The 26,527-nt window shown below is 41.5% G+C and overlaps 2 protein-coding genes across 4 annotated transcripts in view; one reads left to right on the top strand and one right to left on the bottom strand.

The window, feature by feature from the left end:
* The window catches only part of OSBPL10 (oxysterol binding protein like 10), a 104,123-nt gene extending 86,073 nt beyond the window's left edge, over positions 1-18,050 (top strand). For all 3 annotated transcript variants that reach the window (XM_021388859.1, XM_021388860.1, XM_021388861.1), the window contains exons 8-12: positions 2,541-3,024; positions 11,096-11,282; positions 12,400-12,582; positions 14,128-14,281; positions 15,020-18,050. In XM_021388859.1, the coding sequence (XP_021244534.1) occupies positions 2,541-3,024; positions 11,096-11,282; positions 12,400-12,582; positions 14,128-14,281; positions 15,020-15,064 (1,053 nt within the window). In that variant the 3' untranslated portion in view covers positions 15,065-18,050. The remainder of the gene's footprint in view (positions 1-2,540; positions 3,025-11,095; positions 11,283-12,399; positions 12,583-14,127; positions 14,282-15,019) is intronic.
* The window catches only part of STT3B (STT3B, catalytic subunit of the oligosaccharyltransferase complex), a 51,996-nt gene continuing 46,658 nt past the window's right edge, over positions 21,190-26,527 (bottom strand). The window contains exons 13-16 of the mRNA XM_021388858.1: positions 26,153-26,326; positions 24,984-25,097; positions 23,715-23,927; positions 21,190-21,729 (exon numbers count right to left, since the gene is read on the bottom strand). Coding sequence (XP_021244533.1) covers positions 21,649-21,729; positions 23,715-23,927; positions 24,984-25,097; positions 26,153-26,326 — 582 coding nt within the window. The 3' untranslated portion in view covers positions 21,190-21,648. The remainder of the gene's footprint in view (positions 21,730-23,714; positions 23,928-24,983; positions 25,098-26,152; positions 26,327-26,527) is intronic.

Genomic DNA, 26,527 nt, shown 5'->3' with positions numbered 1-26,527 from the left:
TATAGGTGCAAAGCAGCTGCTGCCTGAGAGAGTGGGCATGGGGGCTATGTATCCACAGTCAAGCCAACCAGATGAAACCACGGCAGTCTTAATGTTATATCATCAAATTTGCGTAATCTTAAGCATGGCACATCGCTTCCTTTCCTTCTCCATTTGTGCTAATGAAGGTCACTCTTACAGTTAGCCACTTGGACATGAAGAGAGATACAGTGCTTTTTATTTAGATAAGTTTCCCTCCCCTTTCTATTCTGTACAGTGAACTCATGATAGCCACTGCTAGCACCTCTAGACACCAGTGGCAGGCTTTTTCTGTGTTACTGACAGTTTCCCCTTTGGATACCATGGTCTCTTTGAGTGTACGATTCATATTAAAATGAGATTCTGTATTGAGGTCACTAATGCTGAATTGCATTTTTAAAGATGATATCAGAAAGTGAATATTTGGTCAGAATGAGAATGTTGCAAGGAAGAGGGAATTGTTTCAAGAGCTAAAAATACTGTAAGAGAATCTCCTCTCTTTCTACTTCCAAATTTTAACTTTCACCTTTAAAAAGCAATTTCCTCAGCCACTCCTCCACCCATCACACGACCACAGGGAACTGAGGACGGCAATTGGCACTCCGTAGATCGCCACGAATAGTGTAAAATTAAGGTCTTGGCATCTTTTGGGGCCTCATTAGTTTAGTAATAGAAACTGTGTAGAGTCCTCAAGTGTTATGGAGTCTGAGGAATATTACAGAGGGAGCTTCACTTGATTTATGTCTAAACTTGTAGAAATATTAGCCTAACAATGACTGTATTATTTATACACACACACACACACACACACGCACACAGAAGGAGAGAGAAAATGAGCATGGGTGTTACCAAATGGAGCCGTGATCTCGTTTTGTTTTGTGCCTGGGGTATGATGACTTACTGTGAAGGAATTAAGACTGTTTGGGCCAGAATGATGAGAATTCTTTTCACACTTGCAAGTTTTCTTTAGAAAGAACTAAGCCATGAATAAAAGTTTGATGGCTTCTGTTCCATTATCCTTGGGATTCATAGGTCTGAACTGGGCTTTGATTCTATGTAGGATAATATGACGACACAAAAGGGCAGAGCAAATGTATCTGTTTGAAAAGCGATTCCCTGTGTGCTCTAAATAACCCTCCCTTTCGGGAAAGGGAGCAAGTAAACGTGGAGGAGAGTTAAAGAGGAAAAGGAAGGGAGCTGGAAGAGGGAAGCAGGAGAGCTGCTTTAATAGAGAACAATAGTTTTTCTGTAACTGGCATCACCGAGCCATTTGACTCCAGGGGGATATCTGTGCCAAAAATCCCTTGCTGGCTGCACAGCAGTGAGCTCTGAGCTCCCCTGCACAAGGTATGGAGGGCAGGGGGAGGAGAGAACGCAAAGGAATGGGGAGAAAGAAATTATTTGAGGTCACTCCAAGGTGTTTTATTGAAAACTTCTAACAAAGCGTTATTCCCGAGTGGGGGGCTTTGGTGACATCTGCGCTGCCAGATGAGCCACTCGAGATTCCAATTCACTCGGGGCGGATGCCTGCCGTGCAGCCTGACTTGCGCTCAGTCCCAGCATCCCTCTAGGCCCCATGGGCCTCTCTTGTCCCAGGACACTGATGTAACAGCTTGTGCACTTTTTATTTGTTTCAACTTGCGTGAAATAAGGTAAAAGCATGCAGTGGCTCCCTGTGGTCCTGTGGTGGGGGATGAAAAGGAAGAGGAGTGCCACATGCCCCAGGGTGACTGGAGAATGGAGTGGGAAGGTCAGGGAGATACAGTGACAGGGTATGGCTGAGGTAGTCCAACCTGAAGCATTTTTCTGCCTATAGCCTCTTGGGAAGGGCCCTTGTTGTGATTTTATCCTTGGAAACACACCCAAGATTTGTCTTGGGTTGGATCTCGTTGGCTTGGTTTGGAGGGACTGGTAGGTGACAGAGTTACATACTCATGCATGGTGGGTGGTCCAGGACCTGGGTCTGAAACTGAGAGCCCAGGTTCTTGAGATACTGGATTGCTGTACACGTTATACTCTCCATCACTTAGATTAGTACGTGTATGTTTATGTATGATACCCATCTTCTAATGGCTTGGGAAGGTTTGCTTTTTGGGGGGTCATAATCTGTTGGGTCTGTTGATGTTAGAACTAAATCAGTTTACATCAAAGTATGTTTTTTTTTCTGCCTTGTAAACTAGGAGAACAATGAGAACAATGGTTTGTTTATTAACTGAGAGGAGAGGAAAAGGAAAATTTCCATGTGATCGGAACAGCACATCCCTGTTGCACGAGCTACTGTTGAGAATCATAATGAAATAGGAAGCAGCTGGTGCAGCTATCAAGGCTGCTGCTTTTTTTCCTTTGCTCATTATTTACACTGCAAAGAAAAGGAAATTGCTGTTACAGAGGGGAGGAAAATACACTATCCTGAAACTTGGCTAAGCCAGAATTGCAGCTGTATTAACTGTTCTCCCCCCCTACCCCTCACTGTAGTATGATCATGGGGAAATCATATCTGCCTTTGTCTGCTTTGCATACAGGTAGTGCTTCCAACATTTATTTTGGAGAAAAGATCCCTGCTGGAGATGTATGCAAATTTCATGGCCCATCCAGACCTGTTTTTGTCAATTGCAGCTGGAGCCACTCCTGAGGAAAGAATTATCTGCTTTGTGGAGTATTATCTCACAGCTTTTCATGAAGGCCGAAAGGGAGCGGTTGCCAAGAAGCCCTATAACCCTATAATTGGTGAAACGTTTCATTGCTCATGGGATGTGCCTAAAGATAAAGTGAAACCATTCAGAACTAACGGTGCCTCTGCGGTTTCTAAGGACCCTGCCAAGGAGTCTGGCCAGGACCAGTCCACGTGCTACAAGCTGAGGTTTGTGGCTGAACAAGTGTCCCACCATCCACCGGTATCTTGCTTTTACTGTGAGTGCAAGGAGAAGAAAATGTGTGTGAACGCTCACGTATGGACCAAAAGCAAGTTTATGGGCATGTCAATAGGTGTTTCTATGGTAGGTGAAGGTAAGAAATGTGATTTTATTTTCTTTCTTGAGCTAATGTTGAGTGTCAAATCAACAGAAATGTGTATTTATATGGGATGGTTAATTATATCTGAAATATAGAATCATAGAATCACCAAGGTTGGAAAAGACTTCTAAGATCATCTTGTCCAATCATTTACCTACCACCAATATTTCCTCACTAAACCATGTCCCTTAGTACAACATCTAACATGTTTCTTAGTCACCTCCAGGGATGGTGACTCAACCACCTCCCTGGGCAGCCCATTTCAGTGCCTGACTGTTCTTTCAGAGAAGAAATGTTTCCTATTATATGGTCCTATGTTAAGCTGCAGTAGCAATCGACTGTGGACAGTATATTTTGTAAGAATAATTTAAATTTTCTTGCTCACTTTTAAAGTAATATCCAAGTCGGTATTGGAGATTCACAACTGGAGCAAAGAAATAGGGAAGAAAAGCGTTTGTACTTAAGCCCAACATTCTTTTTTTCATAGTTCCAGTAAAGAATCCTGGCTTCTGTAGTGCTTACTATAGTAGTATATTGTCTCAAGCTTTGTGGTAAGCCGTATAGTTGAGGTATAAATCATGATTTGCTGTATTGCATATTCACATTGTGCTTTGTGATAAATCATTGCTCAACAGGAATTCAGAAAAGCAGGGAGTCATAACGAATTACTAATGTATGATACAAACTGATGAACGCTACTGTATCCATCTTGTTACTGACTGCTAATGTGTTAATTTAGTGTTTCAAAACAATTTAGTCCCTCTTGCTATTTGAGGGTAATCTCCTGACTGTGATTGTTATTATTTTGTCTTAACTAGTTTTTAGACGGTGCTCTTAATAGGTAATCATAGAAACACTGGAACAACTTAGAGTAATTGTTTATTTTTTGCCATTATGTTAAATAATACCAACATTGAAGAGAGTAACAAAGTAGAGTGAGAACAACCATTAGGGTGGCTGAAAAAAAACCCACCCACTTATCTGAGAGCAGGCAGATATGTTCTGCTGTTTCTACTGGAAGTAAAGAACAAAGTCAAACAGTGGGAGTGGCTACAGTAGCTTCTTTCCTGATCTCAGTACATTCCCTTTCTCATACCTGAACCTTGAAACTTCTTCACTGTTGGATTTGATATTGTGATAGTTGAAGTCTATAATGGTGCTGCTGTTTCCTTTTTCCAGAGATTTTTGTATTTTAAATGGGGTGAAGGGAGTGTCAGAAGGGAAATAGGTCCTTTTGTCCATCTCCTTACTCTCCTACTTCCAGCCCAAGTCATTGGTTCCACTGTCACATTTTTCTGGTACATATACGTTTCTGATACTGTTTTTTTCTGAGTGAAGGGAGCTGTTTAGTGGAATAGCAATCAAATGCAAAGCTTTTTTAGGAGTTCGAAAATTTCTTTTACTTGCTGCTAGCACACACAGTTCCCTGGGACTGGGGATGTCTACTGTGGGGATTATTAAAGACTTCAAAGTCCTGATGTGTCCCAGTTTTGAGAGAGAAAGGGTCTAGGAATTAACTGCTTCCCCACTCCAAGGATTGTTTGGTGTGCATTTCTGAGAATATGTTCCCTTCCTATGTTTCTGACCCTGGAGAGGTGCCATCAGTGGAGGCATGCTTCGGGGAACATCTGTAGTGACGAACCCTTTAGCGTAAGGTTTACCACTGTCTTTATGGTGAACATTTGTGGAAGAAATTTGGGGTTACCAATTCATAGCTGTCATTCATCTTTTTTGTTCACGTAAGCAGTGCAGAAGTGTGCAGACTCATGGTGACAGCATTTCTGTGAAGTGATGGAGAAATGCCAGTGTGGCCCAGGCATTTCTGTTGTGTTGAGGACTAGTAATAAACAGCAGGAAATTATAGCACCGAATCTTTTCCATAATCTGAAAACAGACAGCTCAAGCCCGACAGCCTCTATTGAAAATGCTTGCTTCGCTGTGTGGTTTCTTCACTCAAGACTATACTTTGTTCCAATATAGATTTTTTTTCTTTTATTTTAGTCCCAGGGAAGTGTTCCTACACACAGTTGGTACAGTTGGTGTATAGATTTGTCAAGCTGTGCAAAAATGAAAAGCCGCTGCAGACTTTTCTTTGTCGTACTTACATAAGTACAAATTCTGTGTTAGATTGAGGTCAGTGGGAATGCTGGAGAATATATTGCTGAACCAATAAAAAGTAGCCACTGGGCTTACAGTGTGGAAAACTGTGTTTGTATTTACATGTCTGGTAGTGCAGAGCCCAACAATTTTTTGACATGAAACATCATTTGGAGGGTTTTCTTGGTATTTAAGGACGATTTACACATTGCAGCATTTCAAACAGAGGTTGTCTAGCAAAAAGTAGATGGTAAAAAGTTATTACTCAAAGTATAGAAAGAGGTAGTTGAGACGGGTAGAAACTAAAGCTAGCTGCCAGGAGGAGCTTTGTGACAGTAAGGCTGCTGCAGGATTGTATAATCTTGCTGTTAGAAGCTGTTAAAATGTGATTGAGGAAGTTTCTCAGGAGTGATTTAAGTATGACTGATTCTGCTTTTGGGAAAAGACAAACTGACATCTCATGAATCATTGAAATCCCTGTTTGGTATGTTTTTGTGCTTTTTTTTTGCTACTCTATATTGAATGACCTAACTAATTGTGTAATGTTGATACTTTTTTTTCCTGTCCCCCTTTTTTTTTATTTCCATTATGACTTCTTTTCAGCTTCTTTTCCTTGCTCTTGCAGGATATGTGCTCAGTGACATTGACGCGTGTTTAAGATAACCTGTCAAGGTTACCTCTATACATGGAGATGCCTTTGAATATTTGCTAGATCAGTCAGGATTCTGGATTCTGCAAGGGCAATTTTCTTGATACTTCCAATATGCCTATGTCCTTTCTGAGACAATATTCAGATCGTTCTGGTGTTCGTATGGCAGTTTCATTACCCTGTGTATTCATTCAGCACTGTTTGATGTATGTGGGGAAGAGAAGTCCTTCCCCGCAGAGCAACAGAGAGGCAAACTATGCTGAATTCACATAATTTAGTGGTAGCAGTGACTATCTTGCTCCAGTTAAGATATTTGACAGAATGCTTTTGTTTACCCTCTAACTTTGTTGTGACCTTAGCACTGAATACAAATAAGTGTGGTGCATGTGGAAGCTGCTGTCTCCTGAATGCTGTGCGTTATATTTTGCGTGGCCTCCAAACATTTGAATGACAGTTTTTATGTTGCACTTGGCTATTTACATAGGTAGTGTAGTACTGAATGTTTGGAGCTATATTGTCTAAGGGGTATGCTGATAACATTTCTGTGGTTCTTTTGAAAAGCTGTGTTTTCAGCTTGTCATGATGTCCTGAGATGTACAGCACATGCGGCTTTTTATGCCTTGCCGAAATAGGATGCAGCAGAGCTGCCAAGGCTTCTATAGGAAGTTAAATAATGAGGGGATTTGACAACAGTATGGTTCTGTCATACAAATGGTACAGCTCAGTATCCAAATTGTGCAATTTTTAGTGTATGTCGCAACTCAAAGTTACTAAGATTTTTTCTATGATTTTTGTTTATTAATTCCAGAGATGCAGAATGAATAGACAGGCAATGCTGGAAGTCCATGGGAGAGGCGGTTTTTTATGCTAGGCCTTCATCTTTGGTTATGAGTGCTCCAAATCTGGTTTGCTAAAGCGAATTCTTAACTTCTTCACTGTATGACAAAAAATGTTCTTCAGAGCAGCCAGTGCTGAGTTTCCCCAGGAGAAAGCAGCGTTAGAAGAGAGGGTATTTTGCATGTAAGAATTCACGTTGCGTGCACAGTCCCTAATTCTGGTTAATGTTAATTATGTACTAATATGAGAGCGAGGGAGGGGAAGAGGGTGTAATGAATAGAATTGTATTAGGATTTAAATTAGCAGGGGATGGAAGAGTCAGAGTAAATATTTAATGTGCTTTACATGGTCCAAAGAATCTTCAAACAGATTCTGATTGTAAGATAAGGGTTTTCTGGTGGAAAAGGTTGTGCTGAGCACAACTCACTGTGGGCTCCTGTTCTGTCCTTGGTTTTTGTTCCAAAGCAGCAAAATCCAACAGAAAGTGTTACCTTTGATTACTGGTTAATTTGCAGTTCAAGCAGTTTAAATGGATTGTTCTATATAATAAAATGGCTTAGTTACATCTTGTGTTTTTAATTCCATTTTAAATGCCTTAAAAACTCCTGAGATGCTTGCTTCCAGAAATTATTTCTTAAAACTGAAACCAACCTGGAAAAGGACAAATAGGTAGGGAAAGGCTCAGTGCTCTTTCCAGGATAAATACAAATGAAAGCAACAAGTGTTGTTTTTCTTAGTCTTTTTCCATTCAAATATATGTATGTGCATGTGTTTATGCATGTAACAAAATATATCATTTCCCTTCCTGAGGCATTGGTGACTTGTTAATTCACCAGCCCTGCTCCATGCAGCTGGAACTACCAAAATATTTCCCTAGGATTAATTTTTTTAATTAATATTTTTTAGCCTAGTGCTTTCAGACCATTTTCTGTATGGCATGGTCCTCATTACTGAATTTAGCAAATGTGTCCAGCTTTTGGAAAAAGAGCAGTGCAGAGCAGCTTGCTAGAACGTTTGGGATGACAAGGGCATCTTGTGTGAACCATGGTCGCTGCTGATGGACTGCATCCATGTGTGTTTCATCCCAGTGCGTAGCTTACTCTCGTTTGTGCCCTGTTATGAATAATGCAGACAGTGTGAAGAGCCAGTTAAATCAGGAAACTGCCCTCGGCCATTTATGACCCACATACCATTTGTTGTTCAGATTGATCTCCGAACAATCAGTGGGAAGCATTAAATTTCACACGCCTCTTCTGCAGTTATTGATCCAGAGTCTCCTCTGGGTATTCTGTCAATATGTGTTACTGGAAAATCAATTCACAAAGCTACAGCATCAGCGAGGGACGTGTAATAGTCAAACGGGCAAAATGATATGCTGCGAACATCGCTTCCTTTCATGTAGGCTGGGGAGGCATGGAAAGGAGCGTGGCTGTGAATATGTTGTCTTAATCAAAGCAGGAGTAAATGATGTTGAGGATATTTCAAGGGGAGATTTCAAAATTCAGCACTTGTTTACAAAAAATGCACCCTTCTCTATGGGATTTTGTTCTAATAATACGCTAGATTACTAAATCCACTTTTCATCCCAGAGTACTTATGTGATGCATTCTCCTTGTGTAATAGCTGCTTATAAATACTTAATGATTTCTTGAAGGAATCCGCAGTTTCCAAAATAACTCTTTGATGTGAGAGGAGGAAACATTAGTAAAAAAACAGGAAAATCTTTAACAACTTTTCATGTATGTTTGTAGCATTTTTTTAAAACTAAAAATGAATGTTCCCTTACAGCTGGGGAGCAAGAGAAGAAACAGCCCACTGATGATCTACCTGAATTTTTTGAAGCTCAGTCACAAGGAAATGATATTTAAAAGCAGATGTTAAAAGTACAGAACCCTTTAAAAAGTAACTGTTAGGTTTTCTTTTTAGTGCCTTTTAGTTTCTCAAGGTTTAAAGGCTAAAACATGAACTCAAACAGTGGTAGCAGTTATATTTGTTGTGTCTTGGTGTCCCTTTGGCTTCCTCTTCAAAAAGAGGTGCAGCTCTTAGCTCAGGCCCAGTGCTGCAACTGCGGTCCATGCGCTGCTTCAGGCAAATGAGGTGGACTCTGCAAGCATTGGAATGGGAAACTGGTGGTCGCTTGTTGGCATTGAAAGTGGTATCAAGGTGTGGATATTCTGCATCTTTCTGTTATTCTTCTTTAGGTTGTAATTATTGAGCTGGAGTCATGTTTCTAGTGAGGTAGCACTTCATTAAAGAAATGTATTTATTGAGATGTTTAAGAAATTTAAGAAAAAAAGTAAAGCTGCCAAATGCTAGAAATCCTGCTAAGTGAGCTGGTTCAATTTTTAATACATAACCTGCTGTGGTGGTTAAATATTTACACTGAAGGTCACCGCTATTATTTGCTGTTCACTTTTCAGTGTGCTTGGCGCTGATCATTAGAGCTCTGCATCCCTCCCACTCCTGCATGGAGAAGTAGAGCTATCGATCCCATCAGAGTGATGAATGCAAACCCGTGCTAACACAGTTTTGATCGTGGCAGTTCCCTCGTGTCCGAGGAGGGTGCCTGGGCCCTGAGAAGTAGGAGGCTGTGGGAAATGGGGAGCTTCAGCATCCTTTTGCTGGCTGACGGGCTTGGGTCTAAAACCTGTTACAATCCTCCATTTGGAAATTCCCCACCCATGAACGTTTCCCTTCTGCGTGTTTGTAGACGTTGTAGAATCATAAAAGCAAAGAATCGTATAATATTATGTGTTGAGATCCACAAGGACCATCAAGTCCAGCCCTGACTCCACACAGCACCACCCTAAATCCACATCCAATGTCTGAGAGCGCTGTCCAAACGCTCCCTGAACTCCAGCACCTGGGGCCGTGCTCTCTGCCCTGGGCAGCCTGTTCCATTCTCACCGCCCTCTGGTGCAGAACCTGTCCCTAACCCCCACCTGCCCCTCCCCTGACACAGCTCCGTGCCGTTCCCTCAGGTCCTGTCGCTGTAGGCCGCCGTGAGGTTACCATTAGCTTGCTGTGATCCTTTTTTAATATCATCATGGTAAAAGGCTTCTTAGTTGTTCTTTATTGATTTAATGTTGTTATAGCATCCGTCTAGTGAGTGCTGTGATAAGCACAGCCTGCCTTTTTGGTAGAAGTTCTTCTTGGTGAGTATCTGGGATGGATCGTGGCTCAGCTTTCCTGCAAGGTGTTAAGCTTGGTTTTATCTACAGGAATGGAACTGAGGAGACTTGAGGCAAAATGTGGGTGTGTTCCAGCTGTGTTCTGGCCATTTCACTGAGGTTGAGGGCTCAGCACATGACACAAGCAACTTGTGGCTTGCCAAGGCAAAATGATAAAAGGTTCTTCCATGGCATTGCTTTACTGTGCTCATGCTTTTGCACTCTCTGGATTGTGTTAGACTTGCTGGAGTAGCAGTGCTGGCTGCATTGCTGATGGCCAGCTGCAGTTGCAGAGGTCCTGGAACAACTGCAGAAAGCTGTGTGGTTACTGTAAGACAGAAACAAGAAGTTAAGAAGCTTCCTGCACCTGTGTTTTGTTCTAGCAATTGGAGCTGGTATTTAAAATGATGATGCTCATGTAGCGCTGTGCTTTTAAATTCTGAATGTTACTTAGGCTTGTGTCTTTTTACAGCAGTAAGGATGTATTTTTATGTTGTCAGTACTAGTGGATCGTTCCTAGTCGGTGCTTTTTCATTGTTACATTCCAGATCACTTTGCAAGATGTGTCATTATTGTCTTCAACAGAAAGACAAACTAATAAATACAGCTGCTAATGTGTTGCAATTCTTCCCCTCTCTGCCCCAGGGCGAGGTAAATTGGCTTATGCTCATCTTGTTGCTGAACAGATTCTATTACTTTCTGTATGTCAAGATAATTTCCCTGATATTTTCAAAGGTTTCTGGGGTCTAAGTACTTCTCATGACGGGTTATTTTTGATCCCTGTTGTGAAAAAATATTTTCACAGTATAATTCTGCCTTTAGCTGGTTATTAAACAGGATATAAAGGAGTGTAGAACTGTAATAAAAATATACTACACATAGTTGGCATTACCTAAATTCTTTGTGCAAGGTTTAAAGTGCTCTTTACCTGATCTTAGGCCTTGTGTCCCATTCTTTGCCATCTTAAAGACCAAAGTACAGCTGTGATGGGGATAGAGCTGTATCAGTAACCTTAAGGAAAGCTGATCCGATCTTCTCATCAGATATGGTACTTCCTTGGTAGGTCCAAATAATACAGGAAACTTTTGCTGCTGCTTGTTCTGTTGTTAGGAGTCATTACGGAATGAAATAGAATTAGCAGCAATTTTCTCTGTATGGTAGAGACTTTGGTGTCAGTGGTAACAGAGAAGTGCCCCCCCTCCCCCCTCCTCACTGGTTACACCAGATTTTTTGGGAACTTTGAAAGAAAGGAGCAAACTTCTATGAAATTCCTAGGTGGTCATCTTAAGCATGGTTCTTGCTCCTGATGTAGGTGTGCTGTACTTGCTGGAGCATGAAGAAGAATATGTTTTCACGCTGCCCAGTGCCTACGCTCGCTCGATACTTACTATCCCGTGGGTGGAGCTCGGAGGCAAAGTCAACATCAACTGTGCCAGGACTGGCTACTCTGCTACGGTCACATTCCACACCAAGCCCTTCTACGGAGGGAAAGTCCACAGGTATGGGAATTTTTGTTGTCGACCTGCTCTCGATTTCAGAGACTTACTTGGTCATCTCTTTGGTTCCTTTATTGCACTGCGTTGTAGATAACTATCTGGATTTCTTTCCATATTAGTGCCTCAGGTGGCTTACTGCTTTAGAGCTCAGTTTATTGTGGTTGCACATTTCATATCATTTTATTATAGATAAATAAATTAGGTAAATACCTCTCGTTGATCTAAAGTCAGTGTGTTTTTCCAGGCTTTTTCACCTTTAAAATTGGCAGATACTTAAATAGCTTGCCCTGTTTTATAACCTATATACGTCTGCACAGTGCAGAATCGGAAAAAAATACATTAAAAATGCAATGTTTCTTCTACACCAGCTGCTGTTTCTGTGCAAGTGCTGTTAGATGAGCTGATGGTGCAGGTGGAGCCAGCTTTTATTCCCCTAAGGAGTACGTCACTGCCCATAGTAGTAGCTCCCTACTGAGGACTCCCATTTCCGCACTGAAATTCTGGATGAAACTATGGCTCATCTGTCTTTGGTTCCCCTTTATAAGAGTGTCAGGAGGAGCTGTGCAAGATAGCTTCTGTCTTACTTCCATGTGTAAGCTGGTGACCTGATCGTTAACACACACAGCGCCCTTTCCTGTTCTGCTGCGGACTGTAGCCATTTCCACGGCTGTGCTGCCTGTTGGGAAGGTGTGCTTTTACATGGTTATCTCTGTTCAATTACAGTTGATCTTACTGTTCTTCCATATGTGTGTCAATCACTTCAACGTTTTGCTCAGGCTAATAATTGGCATGGGCTGTTTTGACAGGGCTTTTTCTAAGAGGGACAGATTAATTGGTGCCCATCAAAATGGGGAAGGCTGTGCTGTGATAGTTTAATCATCTAAAAACTTAAGTGAATTTACAGATTACTTGACACGAGCCACTAAAGCACACAGAGGAAACTCCTCCCTGTTTTAGTTGGGTCTTTTAGGGAACAGTGTCTTTATGCTTGAAAAACTACTTTGTAGATGTAAGAACACGCTTGTAGCCTGAGCAGCAGAACAGTGGTAGTACTTTCATACACTGATAATGAATGGTACCAGTTATTACTTTTGTGGTCTTTTTTTTCTTCTTGAATTAGGGTTACAGCCGAAGTGAAACATAATCCCACTAATACCATTGTATGCAAGGCACAGGGAGAATGGAATGGCACACTGGAATTCACCTACAGCAATGGAGAAACCAAAGTGATTGACACTAGCAAACTGCCTGTTACCAAGAAGAAGATCAGACCAATAGCAAAACAAGGCCCGCTGGAATCAAGGTAAGGCAGAGGCATTACAGCATTCTGCTTCTGAACCCCAGCTGAAAACAGAACGGTGAAGCAACCTGCAGTTATTGATAGTGTGATACAAAAAAGCCTTGCTTTCATATAGCACGTTAGTCTAGGAGCAAATAGCTGAAGCTGTGTGTTGGCTCTTTGCTCTATAAATGACACTGTAGTGATGTAAACATGAGTTTTCTAGGGTGAAAAATGCTCGTATGCATTTTAACGAGCATTTGAAAATGGTAATGCAGTCTTTTATGTATTTCTTGGATTGTAACATGGCAGCCAAATTAGTCAATTTGTCGCAGATAACTTTGCATCTTATAGTTCATGCTGGAACTGCACACTTTATGTATTTCATACATACATATGTAATATATATGATGTGTGTATATACAGAAAGGTAAAATATGATACAGTGAGACAGAAATAGGCATACAGGTGTTTCTAGGCTGTCAGAACTCACATCACATGCCTAATCTGACTCTGGTATATTAGAGGAAAAACTTGTTCTGTTTTTCTCTGTCAATAACTGTTTCACTTATCTTCAGAAAAAATCAATATTTTTATTAAATTTAGGAGCATTTTATGAAACATTTTATTGCAGGATTTAAAAACATGAGTTGAACTTCATTTTATAATCTTTAAATATATTTCTTTATTGTACAATGGTGTATCTTGAGGCATTGTGCAAGGTCAGATGTCATTTTTTACTTTCTAGACACGTGTTTATCACAAACTCATTTTTCCCCGTAGTTTAATAACAAGGAAAGGTTGGAGTAAATAATGAAGGCCGTAACTCTGCGGTGTATTTGTTGTATTTCTTGACACTGGTAAGCAAACTACAGTTATCTAGTGCTTCTGCAGTTTATCAGATTGTCAACAAACTCATTTAAACACCCCTGGAAATGTGTGGGAGTTGCAGTCAGTTTCTTAGTACATTTTGGGGCCAAGGTGCTGCTCGGTGAATACAGTGTGAGGAAGGATTGCATCTCAATACTTGTCAGTCAGGTGAAAAACAAATCTGGTTATATATTGATAATTATTATCAACTGGAAATACAGACCTCAAAGGGCTCCTGAGCATCAGTGTGTCAGCACCGCTGTCAGTAACCCGGTGGGAGCAGTCGGTGTCCCAGGTCAATGCTCTCTTGGCTTCTGTCTAACGTTCCCATGCCATTCCAAAGCTGGCTGCAGAGACACGCAGAATAAACACTTGTCCTTTGGAGTAGGTCATCAGTAAAGAACGTGAACAGGAAATGGTAAAACCGTCCCTCAGTTTTGAGAAAAACCTGTCAGGTTGTGAAGAGTCAAGGAACAAAAGCTGTCGAGAGATGTAACTCGTGTGGTAGACTGCTGGTATCTGAAAATGTGCTCCGCAAATGGGTGTTGTAGTGAAAGTGGTGGTTCAGCACCCGTGTGGCTTGTGGAGGTGGCATGGCAATGTGGCACCGGCCCTATGCTGGCTGCATTGCTGCTGTAGCCGTGTGCCTGCCTGGGGCAGGGCTCTGACTGTCGCGTGTGCTCCTTCCCCATCACGCAGGCACCTCTGGCAGCATGTCACCAGTTCTCTGAAGGAAGGCAACATCGATGCGGCAACGGAACACAAGCACCACCTTGAAGAGAGACAGCGAGCGGAGGAGAGGCAGCGCGCAGCCCTTTCCACCCCATGGAAGCCAAAATATTTTGCCAAAGAGGTGCTGCATTGTGCTTTCTTTTTTAAGACCCGCCAGCATCTTTGTGCGCATGGGTGCTTGTACAAATGGGCACTTGTTGTTTTACCCTGGGCTATTGTTATGTATCGCTGATTATTTTTACTTTTAGTAGAATTTGGCTTTTAGAGAAGAGCAATAGATTGTTCCATGTTTATTTTGTTCATTTGTTCACTTCCCTCCAATTAGACTGAATTTAACACTGAATTTTTGGTACCTTGTCTCAGGTATCTAAAGCTTTTTACCTTGAAATCCACACTCGATTTGCAAATGCTCTGTGCTCACCTCTCCTGCTGTTCTTGTTCTTAGCATGTTAAAGTGAACATGCTCTAGGGATATTTGCCCAGTGTAAGTAAGCAGCCTTGGGATTCATCTGCTTGAAAAGAGAGAGATTTTACAAAGTTCATCTTTGTTCTTCCTTAGAGAAGAGGGGAAGGGAAATAAGATGTACTGAGAGAATCATTACGTAACTGTGTTTAAGTTAGCCAGTATGTGCAGCTATTTAAACCAGTAGTTCGTCTGCCACGTCTTCACACTGCTTCTCTTCCCCTTGGGAATTTCTTTTCTTTCTGCAAACAATACCTGTAAGTTCATTAAACACAGAGTTTGCAGAGGACAGGGATGGTTTCTAGTGTTGATTGGTGGCATTTAACTTTTATGTGGATGTATGCAGATGCAATATGTATAAACCTTGTTTGTAACCTGTCCCTAATTTTCTTACAGGGAGATGGTTGGCAATACTTGAATCCTCTCTGGAAGAGCCCTTGACAAGATACAGGAGTTGTCTTAAACTTTACCTTAAAGGCATTATAAAGATACAGTATATAACTTGTGAAATGTCGCTGAGTAGGTCCCGTTATCTGAAGATACACATGAGAAGCTATATACTGTGAACAGCGCATCTCAAATAACCACAAGCTCAAGGTGATTCAGGAGCCATTTGGTGTGTATGGATACACAGGCACACGCACGTGTACGATATACACACATATAGACACACAGTGTGCACGTGTGTTTGTGTGTGTATTACTTACACTACACATAAACAAAGTATAAACACTAACGGTGATTTAAAGACCTTATCCTCTAAACGTTAGGGCACAGAACTCAGGCTGCCATCAGCTGGGGTTCCCGAGTTGCGTGCTTGCAGGATCAGGCCCTGTGCTAGTATTTAAAAACCACTTTTTTATTAGTACTGGTTAAGGTTTTCTATTTTTCACTTTTGCCAAAAACGTTTTGCACTTGAAATGTGACGTCCCTTAACGGCAGTCATTCAGTCTCAGCAGTCACGGGGTAACTCACTTTGACGTACGAATGATGCATTGACAGCGCTCCTTGGGATGCTGATTTGCGAGCATGTTTCTGTCACTTGCGGTGTGAATTTTCTGCTCCTACAAGAAGTAGCAATACCTTCTCAAGAACGTTGTTCGCACTAACCCGGTGTGTCCTCACTGTTTTGTTTGTTCCTACTTCAGAAGTTTCACAGGTCTCTGGTTGCTCCTAGCCAGCTGCTTTTGGTCTTGCTATGTGATGTTCTTTGGCTGTTGTCATGCCGATGCGTTTGGTTACACGTTTTGCTAAATCCCTCCTGGCAGGTAGAGCTGAGGTCTTCAAACTTACTTACTTGCCTCAGCTTTCCACCCCCCCAGTCTGTGTCTGAGGTGCCCCGGTTCACAGCCCTGCCTTTAAAATCAAACTGCTGCCAATGCGCTTGTGCAGAAATGCCAGGCTGTGAGTTGGGTGCAGCTGGGGGGAGCCGCTGCCGCTGAGCCTCCCGAGCTGCCCCTCCCCACTGCTGCTGTGGAGTCAGAGCCCCTCAGTCCTCGGTCAGGCAGAGCTGTACCTTCATTTCTTTCGCTTGTGGCCCAGGTGATCGCTTTGAATGGTTCCTCGTGGGAGGAGATGAGAAGCCTTTTCAGACGAATGATTTTCTGATGTTCAAGTAACGATTTATTAAATTACTACACCGAAACAAGAACTTTATTAATGAAATGAATGAAATGGGATGTAACTTGTTTTGTAAAATAAAAGAGTAAACAATCCTGCAGCTTGATCTTGCTTTGTAAGGTACCCACTGTGACACAAAGAATGTGGATTCTATAAGTTTCTTAAAGCTTCACTGCTTTTCACCTTGTGTTTGCTACAAGTGCAGATGTTTTTGAGAGGAGTGACAGCAAACAGATGTAAGATGTGCTGACTTCTGCTCGGTGCTGCTCTAACAGCACCCTGCGAAGAACCCCCGTTTCTCACACCCAGTAACGAGGGGCCCTGCCTTGCCGTAGTGCTGATTATGTTGCGCCTTTTGTCTGCTTTCTTGATAGGATGACTGTTGCTTTGCCCCTTCTACACTAATACATTTAGACGGAAGGATCGCTTATACGTGTTGTTGTGTGTTCTGCATTTTGTAATACTTTATTTTTTGCTAGATATTAAAACCTGTTGAGCAACTCAAAGGCCATACAGAGGCCTGTGTGCCAGGAGACATTAGTTCACTGGACGTAACGTGAATAGATCTTTCCATGCTGAACTTCAGAATTCTGCGTAGTGAAGCACGGCCTCCTTTTCCTCCTGAACATTATTTGTCTGCTTGGATGTACTTTTTTTTTTTTTGCACATTAGAAAGATTCACGTTATGAGTGTCTTAAATTCTATTTTTTAAGAAAAGCGTGGACTGAATGAGCTTAGTTTTATAACTGACAATTTTTTTAAAGAGAAATATCTTTTTTTTAGCTATAGTCGATGTTTCTCTGTAATAGCACCGAAGTGATGTGGTAATCACTGGATCCCACCACTAGGTATCATCAGGAAAATGCATTCCTGACCACCTGCCAGCAGTACGCCGTCACGGTTCCGCTCTTGTTTTAGAGGTCAGTCTGATAGGTAACAAGAGGTATCAGTGCAGTCTGTAGCACCATCACAAAGACCACTCTAAAGGCAGAATTAAACGCGCAGAACATTTCCTCCCAGAACCCTGACTGTGGTGCACCAAAGAACAAGCCACACGCTGCTGAAGTAGCCATTGGAAACCTCTTTGTGAGGTGCCCAGCCCCTGCCTGGGAAGAGTAGAGCTCCCACGGGTTTGATGGCACGGCTGTCGCAGCTGCAGAGATGCTGTAGTCATTCTCTTAGGACAACATTTGAATAACTTTCTGCTTGTAATTCATTGAAGACTTTTTTTTTTTTTTTTTTTATGTCTGCATGGTTGGTTGGTTGTGCATGCCAAGAACATTCCACTTGTGCTCTGATAAATGTCTGGTTTGATGCTGAGTCCCCTGATGCCATCACCGCTGCTTCTTTTCCAAAGTAACTCGGGAGAGACAAACATTAAACAGTCTCTTACTTAAAGATCCCATCAGCAAGAGATTCCAGAATGAGAGTCAGAAGTGTCATTTTATTTTTCTCATAGTTATGTGTTCAGTATATTTTACAGGACCGAAAACTACGTATTCCTAAGCCTTATTCTGTAGGTTGTTCTGGTAGCTGTCCTGGACTTGCAAGTGATTTGTTTTCCATTTTAAGTAGCCAATGTATACACTCGGAATTGTAATGTAATCCATGTACTTCAGATTTTTGTTGTGCACACCTGTAGAAAGCCTATGCAACTTCTTTCTTTTCTCAAATTAGAAATGTTCAGAAAGAAAATTTTTACCTTCATCATTTAAAAGATGCTCTGGCAGACTCTTCCGATTTGCCTTCCTTTCACGATGTGTGAAGTTAAAAGTACAATGCTCGTGAATAAAAGATGTTTCATTTAGTAGTGGGACGCCCTCTCTTTCCCTTGAAGAATTAGTTAACGAGTAGCATTCATCCACAGGTCCAGGTCTACTACAATGCTGAGGGCACGCGTGATCTGTTTTCATGGTTCCGATAGGAGTGATTTGTCAGCGGAGTTCTGCCTTTTGTTTATGTACTTCATTGTTTCCTCCCTGTTACTACTGCCAGACACCATACAGCTGATGTTGTTTAACTTGGACAACACCATGCAGAGAGCACAGGGCAGGGCAGCATTGGTTTCGGAAAGGCTGAGAAACACAGGCCTTGTTTTGGCAAGTAGAAAGGAGAAAGGTTAAGATGTTCTCTCAGTTCTGAAAATGATTTCATTTAAATTTCATCAGTAACAGATTCTCTTAAAATACAACTCTAGATTACTGCAGCACTGGACACTGGCATGGTCTGCATTTCTAAGACGCTGGATAATGTGAGTCTGGTTTATTTCAAACGTTCATCCACATTGTTGGGAAACACCACATCAGAGGACTTTGTTTTAATGCAAAACAGAGACCAACTCTGGCTCTAAATGAGACAGGAAATGCTGTTCAGTGCTGTTCCTCACCTCCCTGCATTGCTTCAGGGCCACAGTGTGTTTTAAGTAAGTGTCATTACTGACAGCTTTAGTCACAGCCAAATGGGATTTCATTTCAGTTTTCACTCAGTGGTATTGATATGTACAGACGGCTCAGTCAAAGCGTTTAACTGCTTCTTCCAAGAGTAAATTTATCAAGATAGATACTTAACTAACGAACAACTTCCCCTCCTCTTTTGGAATTACTTCCACAAGTCAAAATATTTCCGCTGGGACAAACAACAGTACTGGTGCCCTCCTTGCCTTTCAAAGCAGTGCCCAAGTGATGCTGAACTTCAGCAGCACCGGCTCAGAGCCTGCAGCTGTAGTTCTTCAGCAACCGAAGGGCTGAGCCCAGCTCAAATATTTTTTCCCTTCAGATTTTTATTCCTTTGTAGCACTTGTGCCTCGAACTCTACAGCCCTCGACTCAGTAGAGCAACAAGAGGATGGCTGTAGTAAGGAAGCACCCCGGCACGGAAGGTAGGTCTGAGAATGATGCGAACTGAGCGTGCTGCCCTTTGCTGGTACAAGGGTGGTTCAGCTCTCAGAGCGCTGAGAATGGGAGAAGTGGGCACCTGCAGTGTGCTGGTTCCTGAGGGACCAAGGAAGGTCACACAACACCTGCTGGTATGTTGTAAATCTTTTTTTTTCTTTTTTCTAGTGATGTCAAAGCAAGTTTTCATTGTAACACAGACCAGTAGTAATAGCCTTGAAGTCAAATTAGATTTAAGAATGCTCAGGTAAGTGGTAGGTGAACTTGGGCCCAGGCTGGTTGAGATTCCTGGAGTTAGCTGCTTATCCTTTCACACTGCTTTATACATACTATAAAATTAGTAGTTATTTCTGCTCTACTGAAGGAAAACACTGACAGCTAAAATAGAAAACATTGTTTAACAGAACTGTAAAGGTACCTGGAGATGGGAGGGCCACCTCTCTTCTTAAGCCAGGCTGCATTACTGCTAAACAAGAGACTGACTGGCAGCACCCGTTCAGCTGACTTTTGCAAGTTCTTTCAAATGCCTGACTGCTTATTACCACTGTTGAGCAGTCGGGGTGTAGATTTCCTTGGAATACTAGAAATTATGCATCATCCTTCTGCTTGTATGTAAGCGATGGCAACAGCTCGAGCTTCTCCAGCTGCTGGCATGGTTCACTGCAGGGTGTGTTCCCTCAAACTATCACAGCTGCTTTGGATTTCCTCACAGTGGAGGTCCTGTGTTTAACTTAACATCCTTCTAGCTTTAATAAGTAGCTGCTGTGGATTCACTGCAGCAACTTCCTGAGGTCAGTAACTTCGCATTACCCAGTCTGAACGCCTCAATTTATTGCTAGGACTGGAAGCACCATGTTATTGAGTAACCACAACAAAACCGACACAACACCCTTATTAACACAAAACTTGAATTAACTTTATTTTCCCCTACAGTCAACAACTGGTCTGCATTGAGCTTGAAAGCAACAAAATAAAAGTGAAATCTCCAAATGACGGGGCCAGAAATCCAGATTTAATTACCTCTGTGAAAACGCTGCAGCTGTAGTATTGGTCTGTAAAAGCCACTGAAGTTTAAAATGAGTTCATAAATCAAAAATATTCTACACCTTGGGAAAGAAGTCAGCAGTAACATTCTCAAAAGAACACTGTGAATTTACATTTTCTTCACACAAGGTACATACTATTCTGCACTTTACATCAAATTACTGATGCAAGTTCTGTTTCTGTAAAAAGTTACAACCTGTGGCAGGAAAACAAACTGCAAAACCCTTTCTTCCGTTTTATCCAAAGAAAATGTTCAAGTCTGTTTAAAGTTTTCCTACAGCTGGAAAGTGAACACGTTCAATCTCCACTTATATTATTTTAGTGCATTTAATCTGACAGTTTTCACCACATTTTTCTTTAAAAAGAAAAACAACAACAACCAAAAAAACCAAACGAGAAATCAGTATAAAAGGCAGAGGGAAGCAAACAGCGCCAGAGCGGGGACTCCTCCAGGTGATTTGAGCACTAAATAAAAATGCAGAGAAACAGATTTCCAGAAAAACTTCCGCCCTCGCAGGCGAAGGCAGGGAGCGGGGGGGGAAGAGGTTTGCAAACCCTCTACCACTGATAGCCACAGAAAGGGGGTTGTATACCTGTCAACCTTTTTCTCTCCTAGAACAGGCTCTGCTTGTTTTACTCGTGTAAACATTTCCCTAAAATGGTTTAGATTCAGTTCTGAAGCACCAGCCCCCATGTGGCGCTCAGCTGTACGTTTCTATAGCATTCATTACTGTCGTCGCAGATTTTTCCGGCGGATGCAAATTTAGCCCTTGGTGTCTGTAATGTGCAAGGTTTGCCTCGTCTACCTGCTGGAGCGACAGCGTAAGGCAGCAATACTGCAATCACCGTGAACCAAAAGCAGCTCATCCGGTCGGAACCGTGCCCCAGTTATCTGTCCTGTCAGCTCTGCTGGGAACTGCAGCTTTGCTTCTTACACCCCAGATCAAAACCAGCCTGCAGCGAGAGGGAAGGACGGTTGAAGAAACCATGGAGTAGGAATTACGGGAGGAACTTATTTTGAAAGTTTAATTTCAAAGACAGCTTTATTTCCTCGTAATTGTCGAAAACAAGTCATTTTAGATTTAACCATTCCAGTTTACATGCTGCTGCTCTTCAGCTGAACGTTTTCCAAAAGAGATTGACAAGTATGCATGTGCCAAGGACCAAATTACAGGGTTCTTTGGTGCAGTCAGTCCAAATTCTCAACCGATTTGAAGGATAATATGTACCAATAAAAAAAATGCTGCTAGACTTGTATAGCAGCTCTGTCTTGCTTCACATTACAAATCTAAAACAGCTGTTCTCAATAAGCCAATATTTTTAATCAGACATTGCCTGAAAATTTTGTACAATAATCTGGACCAATGATGGTTCTGTACCCTCATGTTGCTGTGAAACATGACTCGAGCTAAAGGCAAAGACCGGTTATCTCAAGGACAACTGCTTCGTATTAGCATTCGCAACAGTGTATTTAAACTGTCTTCCTGTTGGGTCTCTTGCCTTTCTTTAAAATTAGTTTATTCTTAATGTAGCCACGCTTCCTTTTGGAGGTCTAAAAAGAAAAACAGAATACAATGTATTAGTTAATGATTTAATCGTGACCGCGATTTTAATGCCGTGCATTTCAATCTGAGCATTAGATTTATTTTTAAAGAGCTTAATGGGGGTAAATCCTCAACTAAGTATTACCTGTTTATTATTTTTAAAACTGGGATTGTTAATTCATGCCCAGCATTCGCTTTTGCATGTGCTGTACTTTTCCAGGCTGCATATACAGAATCTGTAGAGTTATTATTTTCAAAGCTTGTGCTGAGGCAGAATTAGTAATTAACCAACATGATAAAGCTCCACTAAATAGGCCAAGGAACAGAAGTGACGGAGAGCATTAGTTTTGTTTGGAAATACCACCTTACATCTTTTGCCCTATTTGGTTCTCTTTGAAGTTAGCATGATAGATAGCAATATTTGGGCAAAAAATTGTTCTTCAAAAATAAGAGAAACGGCACAATCCTATTTTAGTCTTTAGTCCTCTGCGGCCTGCAGGCTAGTTAGCGCTTTCTGCTCGTGGGTCATTATCTGTGTGTTTTAGATTCACTTTTTTTTTTTTTTTTTTTTTTAATAAAGGTGGTGATGGGGAGAAGCATTAATGTTAGTCTTGGCTCATATTAAATTCAAAATTGCCGAAATAAGTAGTTAGCTCCCGGTGAGCAGAACCGCACCGTCAGTGAGCAGCTCCCACACTTGCTGCAATGTGCTGTGCACAGCAGCAGGCTCCATTATGTCAATTAAATATGGCTTTTTAACTTCTAGCTAAAAATAATAGTAGTATTTTAAAATGAGACCTGAACACAATGCTCAGACTTGCTGCTTTGCTGACTTTGAGCGATGTCACCCTTATCTCGGAGGAGTGACAGGAGCAGGACCGGACTTCCAGTAAGGAAGCAACCATTTGAAACGCGCGGCTACTACCGAGCCCCCAGCATGTGCTTAAGCAATCTGAGTTTAGACACTGGCCCCAAGCTCTTTCCTGGTTCACTGATTCCTTAGTGGGAAATATCCTCACTAGTTGGTGCTACAACAGCTGGTGCTGGAACAAACCGGCCTTTAGACAGAACTGGCACAGCCACAGCTCAGGTGAGGTCAGTGCATCTACAGTTATACCTACAGCCTTGCTTCATCACCTACAATCCAAAGTTACACTCTAAGCACCATAGGCACAGTAAAACTTCTGTTGTCTTTTTAAAGTAAGACTAGCTTCCTTGGCAACTCTCAAATACCTTATTTCACTTAAAATATGCAACTTTTACCATTTTTACCAGTCCCCTCTAACAAACATTCCTTAGTTGTACTTCTATGATGCAGCCTGTGTTTACTGCCTGCACTAATTCACGCACATCTGTTTCTGACAGGATTCTGGAATTCCTTTTGCAACGTATGTTAGCATATAGAGGGGTCAGACGCCGTGAAGGACAGGGCTGCTGCGATTCTCCCGAGCTCCCTGATAACAAATGCTTCTTACCAGGCTGAAGCAGCACGCCAAACTAACGCTAAGATGACTTCAAACAGTAAGCAGCCAGACACTTCAGTTCCATCAACAAAAGTTTCATATTTAATTTATTTCATACAAAAGTGCCATTTTTAAACTTCTAGGCATCACTACTTTCAAACAAAGTCAGAAAGCAACTTCCACATTATTTACTTAGTGAGCCATAGTTACTGAAACATGAATTGATTTACTTTAGAGATTATACTTCCAGTTACATGAAGACTTCGGAGTTGTAACAGCCAGTGACACGCTCTATTTCCAGTTAGCGTTCTGCCTAAAAAAAATCTAGCCTTGTGTCTTCACATGCTTGTAAGTTAAGCAGACAGTAAATAAACAATTATTACCAGCAGGCAGGTCTGATATTGGACACTAACATGAACAGTATCCGTTACATTCTGGCTAGTGGAAATACATAATTCACCAGCTATGTGATTGACTTAAAAATGAACTGCCTTCTCCTGCCCCTCTGAGTTACTTCACTGGGAACCCACCTTCTTTGACAAATACTTCTGTTTCGGTACAATGTTGGTTACTCTAAGTTTATGATCCAGCGTCTCCCTGTTGTCTAGTTGTTTCACCTTGTATATTCTAACCAGCCAGTGCTCTGAGGTAAAGGCTTCCTCCAGATGTTTAAATTTAATGTCTTTGTTTCCAATCTCAGCGTTTCGTGTACGATCAAATCCCGGGGGTGTCCGAAAATCCAGCTACAAAGATTAGAGTTGTGTATTAGTTCAAGACAAAACCCAAAAAACACATCACCACCAACTGTGGTGCTTCATATCACATGGCAACAGTTTCCATTGGTCTGGTAAAGGATGATATTTCTTTTATTACATTGGTTATTGCTACACAGAAAATACTCTATTTTTACAGTTGAGAAAGAGACAGAAGTCTCACTCATTCCTACAGTTGATGCAGGAAACAGCACTTCTGCATTCAGAGATGGAACTATTCCAGTGAAAGACAAAGATACAACAGCTCATAGTAGGTTGTTGGGGTTTTTTTTGGCACAGCTGCTAATCTGTACTTTTCTACTCTTATACTGAAATAATTTGCACTTCCATGTTTTTTCCATACAAGTCTGAAATAGTTCCTTATTAGGGTTATCAGTCAAATTTGACCCCTGTGTTAAGAACATGATCCCTTGGCCTCAAAGTTACAGCTGCTTAAAGGGTTCTTGTGCGAAGAGATCAGAATGAGGAGCCCCTGGGGCACAGGGTGGAGGTGAGAACATGGAAAAAAAAAAGCAAACCAGGCAGACTTGCTACATAAGTGTTTTGATCCCAAAGGGGACTGGCAGCTCTCTCTGAGAATTATGCTCTCCCCTGTTATATAGCATGGTGTTGTTTAATACACCGGTGTGACTTGGATAGAAATTGGCTGGTTTCTGACAGATACTAAATAAAGACAATTAATAGTTCTACTTCCGTTTTGCTGTTATAAACAACAAATGCTCCCCACCAGATAAGAATTAAAGCTTATCAAGTGCTCTGCATAATGGAATTAGGACACTCATCTGAGGCAAAGTGAAGGACAGCACAAAGCTAAGTGCCAGCGTAGGTTAGCAGTACAACTGCTCCTGCCTAAAGGCTCTGTGCAGCAGAGTAGTGTGGAAGTTATAATTAATTGGTGAAGATTACTTTCTTACTTACAATTCTTCTACTAGGAGGAGTACTCGATCTAAAAGGTGGAAAATGCATCAAAGTAACATTTGTATTCTCACACTTTAATTACGATTTAGTAGGAGGGTTAGCACTAACCTGCATCTCTCCAAATCTATAATAGGACATCTTATACATGAGGCAGTTCAGCAGTGTTGGGGAACCTGCCTTGTCTACCCGGAATTCTCCCTGAGGAGTGAAGTAATCGCTTTCCTTTAAAAACAGAAGATAGAGTCAATATACACAAAACCTCTACGTAATGTAATTTCTTTCCTTTCTCCATGAAAACCAACAAAACAAACCACCACCACCACAACGAAAAGCGTTTCTAAAGAATCTAAATTGAGCTCTGCAGTTTAAAAGCTTATTCGAATCAGCCACGATGATGCTCACTGGAGGTAAAAATCAGTTACAAACTACCTCGCTGTAACCTAAAATGCTGTGGAACAATCTTCCTCCATCCCTGTTCTTGTCTCGCTACAAATTTTGTCAACTTCACTGTAAGCAGTTACTGGAAAACTGACTTCAAACTGGACAAATTAGTTCGAGGACGTCTACCAAAATTACTCTTAAAAATGTGAAAAGCGCCATGCTGTTAATATACAAGGTCTGCAGTGTTATTGTAAATTTCCTGTGTGCACAGTTTGTAAACACAATTTTTTTGCTGTTTTCAGCTCGAGTACCAGATGAAACTATTCATGCAGCTTCTCCCTTATGCCTGTGCTATCTGAAAGTTTTCATTAGGCTTAAGCAAATATTACTACAGGCTTCTGCAATCTGAGACATTCAAATAACTTGCTTCAACTCTACATAAATAAATATTAACACTAACTTGTCTCCTGCTATTAGAGTTTGAAGAAATCTGTAACACCAACAATTTAAACATTCTGAATGCTTTTTTTGTTGTTTTTGTTTTTAGTAATTCAGTGGTGCATAGTAAGACAGGAAATATAAAAGATACCTTGCTCTTTTATTATAATGCAAAAAATAAATTGAAAAGCTTTTGACGTTACTGACCTTACACAGCTAAATACTGAAAGGAATCTGTACTACAGACTACAGGCCTCTGCACTGCTATTGCTCTAGAAAAACAACCCCTAACATATTTTTCAAATAATTGCAGTAAATTGAGATTTCCCCCCACTGTGATGAGCACCACAAAAACAACAAGTAAATAAAGGTTTTAAAAAAGAAAAAAAGTGGAGGTGAAAATACAGAACGCACTCAGCCAAGAGCACTTCAGTTTCCCCGTGTGCATTTCCACTTACCCGAATATCTTTGGGATGTTCCCCCTCTGCTATTCTCACCATCCACAAGAACTTATTGATATCATCACCGGAGTAGCCAATCACACCACCAAAAATAATCAACACGTAATCCACATCCAGACTTCGCATGATCTCGTATGCTGCCGACTCATTCGAGGACATGGCCTTTCCCACCTGCATCATAGCAAAAACACCCTCAGTATCTGAGCAGCTGCCTACTGAGCACATTCTCAGATCAAGCACCTGCAAGACCAAGAACACAGTTACCAACCAGACCCCACATTCTCCTTCCAGGTAAAGAAAACCGACTGTTTTGTTTAGAAGGCCAAAAGCTCAACCTCCATGGAAATGGCTTCTGCCGTGCAGGAGAAGGGC

Source organism: Numida meleagris, chromosome 2 (assembly GCF_002078875.1).
Source record: "Numida meleagris isolate 19003 breed g44 Domestic line chromosome 2, NumMel1.0, whole genome shotgun sequence".
Lineage (NCBI taxonomy): Eukaryota > Metazoa > Chordata > Aves > Galliformes > Numididae > Numida > Numida meleagris.
This window is presented reverse-complemented; position numbering and strand designations above follow the sequence as displayed.